Source organism: Marmota marmota, unplaced genomic scaffold (assembly GCF_001458135.2).
Source record: "Marmota marmota marmota unplaced genomic scaffold, marMar, whole genome shotgun sequence".
Taxonomy (NCBI): domain Eukaryota; kingdom Metazoa; phylum Chordata; class Mammalia; order Rodentia; family Sciuridae; genus Marmota; species Marmota marmota.
This window is the reverse complement of record NW_026000082.1, coordinates 5696222-5704386: the sequence shown is the minus strand read 5'-3', so window position 1 is coordinate 5704386 and position 8165 is coordinate 5696222. Positions and strand designations below refer to the sequence as shown.

Sequence of the window (8165 nt, the reverse complement as noted above, 5' to 3'; positions counted from 1 at the left end):
CATCCAGCAGGAAGAGTACAGATGATAACATGTGCATGTCCTATGAAGGGCAAATTCAATATTTTGCTATTTATACTTAGAAATATCCTCTTATGATGATGCCATCTTGCACTGATCTTACTCCTGACCCTATTTTCTATCAGAGTGCAAGGCTGAAAAAGGTAGTCATTTGTTCATGTATTAATTCACACATTAATTCATCACCAATTAATTGACGGTTTGATACTCACTTTGACACTTTGCTTCCAGGCATACAGGATGAATAAAACGATTGCACTTTAAAGGAGCGTATAGTCTAGTAGACAGAAAGAAATAAATAGCGGATGTGTAATGTGAACAGAGCTATTGTAGATGAATGAAAGAGCTTAGAGGGATTGACCAGTTCTTCTGGGGGAAGTTGGTAAGTAGCACTTGGCTCTTGAAAGAAGGAATAGAACAGGGAGAAACTTTCGAGGGGCTTCTGGGAAGAAGGAATCATGCAAACAAGGAAAAAAAAGAGGGATTAACATGCGTGGTGTGTTAGGAAGTGATGAAAAGCGAAAAGTGAGTCATTTACTGGAGCTGAGATGAGGGTACAGCGGGGGAGAGACTGAGCAGGAGGGAATCTGGGGAAGAAGACTGATAATAAAATCAAATGTATTATGTACCAGGTTAGGGAAAGGCCATAGGATTTCTGAGAGAAAACTACTCAAAGTTATTATGAAATTGTTTCATAGTTTTGATTATTAGCTAGAGTAAAGGATAGGCTGTTGTATCAGAAACTCCAAAACAAAGTGGCTTAAATATGATTCAGACTGTAGAAGCAGCTCTGCGCCATGAGGTCATTTAGGGACTCAAGTTCCTTCCTTGTTATCATTGTCTTCTCTCCCAGGCCACTGTCCTAGTCTTCATAGTTGAAGTTAGGGCTCTAAGATGGCTTCATTGCAGCCTCTGGAAAGAGCCACAAGCACAATTTCTTCTAAGCAAGTGGCATGAAAATTGCACTCAACAGTTTTGCTCACATTTTATTACGAAGTTTAAAAAAAGAAAAAGGAAGAACTTACTTGCATGTTATACCATATTTTCACTGCATAAACATTGCCGATTTTAAGCCAATTTTTTTTTGTTTGCAAAAAGTGGGGTGCAACCATTATGTAAAGCTGTTTTTTTTATTGTGCCAATGTTACTTAAGAATTATTTATTACTAAACTGTCTTTGGTGCAAGATTAGGCTGCACAGAATACTTGTGAATACACATTAAAATTGAATAGTCCAAGTTGATGTACATCATTTCTTCCTGACAATTTAGCAAGCATCTTTCCAGTGTGAAAAAAGAATTTGACATACATCTACATGCCACTGGTGAATGCATTTCTGATCTGTTTCCCTTTTAATTGGCATGATGAACAGAATGATATCATGTGATGATTACACAATGAAAGGTTATAAACCAAGTTTTGAATTGAAAAAAACAGCACAAGCTATGATTGTGCATTGAAATACAGTACCTAACTGCAAAGAAGCCTGGGAAATGCTGACTCTAAACTATTCATCTATATATCCAGCACTAGAGAAAGAACAGATTGGGGGTTGGGGAGTGACAATTGTCTGCCACAACTTGGTTACTTGAGGGCCTCATTAATTCCTGTGTTTAATTTTACTTGCAGTGTTTATCATTTAAATTGCTATGTTAGTCCTTTGAATGCCTGTGGTGGTCACTTTGTTTAAAAAGTGCTTCGGATGATATAGGATTTAGGCAAATCAAGAAAATGTAAAGTAATATCTCTGTGTCAAAATTATTTAATTTATACATTAAACAAATTGATTATTTAAAATATTGCAATTTTGAATTATTACTCTAATTCTGTAAGACTCTGATGTTCTAGTTTCCATATCAATGTCTTACAAGAGGATTATGTTTTTATTTGGGTCAACAAAGCAGAATTCCTGGAAGAGCCTACTATTTTCAAGGCATAAAGCCAACTTACATGGAAACCTGAGGCTCTCAATGGGGTTGGCAACACAAAGTCACCCTACTTGATGTGCACCTGATTTCCAAGGGCATGGTAGAGCTAAGGCTACCAGAATGAAAATTCAGAGGGTAAGAGGAATCAAAAATCATGCCAAAACAATGTAAACAATCCACGAAAGCTATTGTTTCTGGTATTATTTTAATATTATTTAATATTAGTAGGTTTAAGGACATAGAAGTGGCAATTTGTGGACTAGAGAGAACCTCTTACACTACTGACCATCCTATATATCTGGATATTTAAATTTTGGCAGGATCCAGAAATATTTCACTTCTAAATTGTTCCTGTTGATCAAAATCCCTGAAAGATAATATCAGTGTTGGATTTCCCTTGCTTCCTCACCTCTCTCCTGCCATCCACTCTTTTTTTCCTTCTGTTTTTCATTCATTCCAGCTATGCCATAGCATATGATATCCTCTTCTTTCTGTTCTCTTTGTCTCCATTACTAGAATGATCTTTCTAATTTGCAAATCTGACCTTTTACATCTCTTGGCTAAATACTTCTGATGTCTTCCCAGTCCCCCAAGTGAAAGTTTAAATAGTTCTTAAGACTCTTGCCAAGGCCTGCTTTTGTAACTTCACCCTTAGTTCCTGTAAAGCAAGCTAATTCAAGTTAGGCAATATTAGAAATACATTCCTATTTTTTTTTTTTTTTTTTTGCCCATTATATACATTGACACCACTGTTCTTTCCCAGAGAGGAATGCCCTGCTTCTCCCTTGCTCACCTGACAAGTTTATACTTCTGGCCCAACACAAACATCATTTGCTCTTTTTTAGCCTCTATGATTATTGTCACACCTACACAAAATCGATCGTTCTATTACCATTTGTTCTTTATATATACCTAAAATGGATTTATCACATTATATTATTATTAAGCTTTGTGTCTTCTTCCATAGGACTGAAAGTTTCTTGGAGGCAGAGATAATGTTTTATTCTTCTCTATTCATTCACCGTGCCTAGAATGTGGTATTGTTATAACTACCATATATTGGGTACACTAAATACCCTAGGCGTGTTACATACATTATTTTAATAATTCTCATCTTCCAGATGGGGAAGCTAAAGCTTGCAGAGATTAAATAATTTGACTAGTGTTCCATGGTATGACCAACATTAAAAAGTTAAGTTTGACTCCAAAGCCTATGTTTTTGTTGACTAGATGGAAACATAAAAGGTCACTTTGAAAATGGTGCCAACCTACCCCAGTAAATCAAGTTAATGAGCTAAAGACAATGTACTGAAAACTCGTTGTTATCAACTATGGACAAGGCCTGGCTTACCTAGCATTAGGGATTATTTAGACCATGGCAATGCAATACGCAGAGTAGCACAAAACAACTTGATATCTCTTGCATTTCAGAGGTTCTTAACTCTTGACAAAACAGCCCTCCACCTCTCCCAATAAGTTGATGTTCTATTTTACAAGTGTTACATAATGGTCTCAAGTTCACAAGACCTGACCAGCTGAACTAGGCCTAGAATTTTATTACTTCGAAACACATTTTTTTTTTTCTTTTACTTAAACGGCTATGTGCCATCAAGTGTATTTCTGGGTGAAAGTAGTATGCCAAGTGGACATGCTTGGTGAAGGACTGGATTAAATGCCACAGGCTTTGTAGAGTAAGAGAATACCTGCTTCTGTGAGAAGCAGGCCAGAAGAGCAAAGCTTGTCTAATGCCAAGGACAGCACAGTATGAAACCTCCCAGAAATGCTGATCGGTTGACTACTGGTGAAGTGCAAAACTAAAACCCAAAATGTGATTCGAAATAAAATATGAAATGTCTCTGACTTCTAATTCAACTGTGTAAATTCTTATTATTAATTAGGTCCTTTTACAAGAATATTAAGAAAATCTGACAACTGCCAGGTTGCTTTATATTCTTTCTGACTTATTGGATAATTTTTATCAAGTAAGCTAAACAGACATTCTTCTTGTAACTTGGTTGGTTATTCAGCAAAATGTTCTAAGCTACTTAACTGAAGCAAACAAACACTTTTTTTTTTTTTAAATAAAAGCAACAACACAAAGCTCAAAAGCCTGGTTGTGACTCTTTCCATTTAAAGAGATACTTTCTCCTTTTAGAGCTGTCTGTCCCTGTTCTGCACTAATGGCTATCTTGATGATTAAAACAAACAAACAAAAAACTTTGACATTGAAATATCCAGATGACATGGTCTTAAAGAAAGAGTCTGGGTTAATGAAATAAGACAAACCAGTGAAAGGAAGTACTCCATGTTCCAATAATTATCTTTAATGGCCCCCGCCCCCCATGTCAAAACTCTTAACAGCTCTTCTCTTATGGGGAGAGAGGGCTTGCCTTACACTTTGTGGAACACGGGATTTGTAAGGATATTGGCAAATTAGATGCTTGGCAGTTACAGTAGACTGTCACTGTATCTTCTGCTTTAAAGGAATGGCTTTACTCTTCAGGGAGCCCACCTAGCAATTCTATGCTCAGCCATCTGCAGAAAATAGAGCCACTGTCTTTTTTCTTTCCAAAACCCAGGGTGGATGCTTTATCTTACTGTAAGTTCTCTGTGACATTTTGCACTCTCTAGATTTAATGTACCAAAGAGGATCTTTAACTCTTGGTCTATACTAGTGCAAATAAAGGTTAGATCTCTCACTAACCACTATGAACTAGCCTAATAACTCACGAGAGGCTCTGGAAAAAGAAACCGAGAAAGCAGGTGTGCAGACTTGATTAAAACTTGCAGAACCCGCACAACCTCAGGCGAAGGTACTATATCCTCACATCTCCCAGTACTCGCTGCGGGATCCACAAGCAGGGGAACTTCCACTGCGCCAAAAACACGATCCCGTGAGCGGGGCCTAGTAACACAGGGGCTTTTCTTCAGAACCCTGTCCCGACCCGAGCTTGCGCTGAAGGCAGGGGCTCCCATTGGCCACACGCAGTGGGGGAGGAGGAGACTGGCGGGGAGAGAGACGGGAGGAGGGGAGAAGGGGGCAAGGCCTTTTCCCTGCCCCCCTCCAGGCCCCCTCAGCAGTCAGCCGCCGCCGCCTAGTGCGTGGTTACTATGCAAATTGCAGCGATTGCGGAAATAAACAAGAGGGTAGGGAGGGAACTGAGGGACTGCCGAATGGATTGCAACTTCTGCAAAGTCTCATACAATCCAAAGCACACAAGGCATAACCAGAGAGAATCTGAGACCCAGCCAGTCCAGGTTGGATCTTTTTCAGGAGAGGGAGAGGGAGGGGCGGGGGAGGGTTGAGAGGAGAAAAGAGAGAGAGGGAGAGAAAGAGACAGCGTGCATTGCCATTGCAAAAGACTTCTGATTTGGAGTTAAAAAAAAAAATTCTCCAAGAAGCCTGCAATTGGCCAACAGCGTTTAAAAAAAACCTCTTCCGGGTTTCAACGGTTCCAAGTTTATTTAGATATTTTTAAAATGCAAAAAAAGGGGGACAACAAATGAAGCAATTCGTCTGAGCATTTTAAAGTTTCTCACGTACTCTTTTTACATTGCAATGGTACGTGGTACATCTTAAACTTTCTATTTTACATTTATACGATATGCATTTTATAAACAATAATGGTAGAATGATTTTGCTTAATGACTAAGACTTTAAAATTTCTCTAGCTCGCATATGCACTTAAGTGATTGCTGCGTAAATGTCTATTGTGATGGTTTTGTTTTAAAGATGTAGCTTTGCGGATGGTGTTTTTGCTATGTGGATCAGAGACCGGGTTTCCTTTTTTTTTTTCTTTTCGGGATTTGAAAAAAAATTGCTGAGCTTAACAGATTTTTTTTTCCTCCTAGCGTTTGCTCGGTTCCAGAAAGGGGTGGGGGGAAATCCTGTACGTGCTCTGTTCTGTAAAAGACGTCTGGCCTCAGCAGTCAACCTAACACGAAAAGAAATGTCTGGACCGGGAGAATAATTGACGATTCGATCCTCTAATCAATGAGACAACCTGAGAGATTGACAAAAGCTTTATCCAATCACAAGAAAGCTTGGGTGTGCAATGGTTCGCAAGAGCCAGAGGGGGCGGGGCAGAGGAGATCTGAAGTTCTCTGCGGCTCTGAAAGGGATGGTGTGGTTCAAGCTGTCAAAGCTACAAGCTCTTCCGGATTTAGCAAGCACAATAGGAAAGCGTTTGCAAGTTTAAGAAGAAAAAGCTGATTGGGGAACTTTTTGCATGAATCCTGCGCCTTCTCCTTTTCTCTTTTGAGAAAGAAAACTCGGAAAAATTCTATCAGGGAAAAAATTAATTTTGCATTAGTTATTATTTTTACACTTAAGGAAGTTAGTAACTATTTTGGAAGTAGAGGTTCAACTTATTTAGGAAGTGTGTGTCTAAAACTTGCCTTAATTTTGGAACTGTAGTGAGCTTTGGGAAGTAAGATATTGCATACTCAGCATTACAGAATTTTTCACCCTGATTCTCTTAGTAGCTTTGGCATTTCAAATCCTTTGAAGAAATGGGCAAGCTTCCCTTGAACTCAAAAGAATAGTTTTAAGAGAGAATGTGTCATAGGTGGACTGAAAGCTGTTTTATAGATTTGGAAGGAAAAGGATAAAGGAGTATATTTTCTTGAATTCTGCTGTTTAGGTTGTATGGTCAGTAGCATATAAAACAGTAAGACTGTTCACATTTCCTTTTGTTGTCACAACCCCTGTGGAGGGTGAAAGTGTGGGAGATTGTTGACTCCCTACCTATTAGCTGGAGTCTGGCCTCTTGTTCAAGTCCTTGATGCCAGTCCAGTGGGAACCAACTGTAGCTCGTCTTGGAGACAGTAACTGGCAGCTTCTGACTAAGATGTGTCCTTTCCCTCCTCCTCTATGAACATTATAGACACCTAATTCTATTGGAAAGTGAATGGAAAATTATATGGGTTCTTTCCTTTTTTTTTTTTTAATTAAATTCCCATCTATTTCTCAAGGCTTTAGGCCTTCCAATCAAATGCAGTTTGATGTTAGAATTCACTTCGATGCTCAGTTTAGCAACATGATTCAATTTAGGTTTATATGCATATAAGAAAAGTCTGCAAGTGACCAGCAGGTTGAAACTAGAGAAAGAAAATGTTGGAAAATGCTAGTTAATAAAGTTAGTCTTGGTAAGAAGTACAGAATAAATGGTGTTGTCACTTATGAATCCCAGTGCTATCTTCACTACTTTGGGCATTAAAATCTAAATCATATTAATAAGATCTCCCTATTAAGTAACCTCCAAAACGAGAGGTATTTGAGATGTACATATAAGTGAAACCTTATTGACGTAATTTATATATCTAAGAGGATTTCACTAAAGTTGGCAAGGTAACGTTTCTGCAAATAAAACACAGTAAATGCAAGGCTGGGCTCTGTGCCAGGAAGAATATGGATAGCAGAGAGCATGACAGGAGCCTCCTTTGCGCAGAGACAATCCCATTTCAAGGCAGCCTCCTACCACTTGCAAAATAAATGATTGGAGCAGTTATTTCCAATAAGGGGTTTATCCTTCCTAACAATGGGCCATTTATATGATTGCAGTAAACTAGTTTTCATACTTCACCTGTGTTTCCTACCCTGCCCTGTCTAGTCTCCCTTAACCTCATCTCTGCTCTCTCATGTGTCTTGGTATCTTTGTGAACTCTGGACAAGGATTTACTTTTGTAACCTGGGAAGAGGGGAGAGAGTTGGAAATGTTTTTTACCCCCAGTCTGCCCTTTGAGGAACATCTGTTTCTTTGTGTGTGTGTTTAAATTTATGCCTGTTGGAGAGAAAGTTACCAGAAGCCTTTCTGTAACTGTAACTCTTCTACTGTATTTTTCTCAGTCTTGTTTCCAAAGGCTGTAGTTGGAACTGTGCTTTGTAGTGTATCCCCCGCCTTCCACCCCCCTCCTGCGCGGGGGAGGGAGCGGGAGCTGGCGGAGATAGGAGAGAAAGCAGGAGCGGATGTGAAGGGCTTTGGTGCTGAACTTGGATCCAGCCCTTGCCTAGAGGGCGCAAACAATCGTCCCATATCCAAAAGTCTTACGAAGGGCGCCAAAAGTTACTTAAGATAATATTGCTAACCACAGAAAGCTGGAAATCGCGGGCATATCCACTGCTGCAACAAAAGAAGTTTTTAAAGTGGAAATATCAGCATTAAATTACTTTCCCCCATTTAAAAAAAAAAAAAAAAAAAAAAAAAAAAAAAAAAAAAAA

The 8165-nt window shown here is 39.0% G+C and overlaps 1 protein-coding gene across 3 annotated transcripts in view; it reads left to right on the top strand.

The window, feature by feature from the left end:
- Positions 1-5104: 5104 nt before the first annotated feature.
- The window catches only part of Nfia (nuclear factor I A), a 363160-nt gene continuing 360099 nt past the window's right edge, over positions 5105-8165 (top strand). For 2 of the 3 annotated variants that reach the window (XM_048815270.1, XM_048815269.1), the window contains exon 1: positions 5105-5203. In XM_048815270.1, coding sequence (XP_048671227.1) covers positions 5120-5203 — 84 coding nt within the window. In that variant the 5' untranslated portion in view covers positions 5105-5119. Of the gene's footprint in view, positions 5508-8165 lie in introns of all 3 variants that reach the window. The other variant, XM_048815271.1, reaches the window with a different exon arrangement.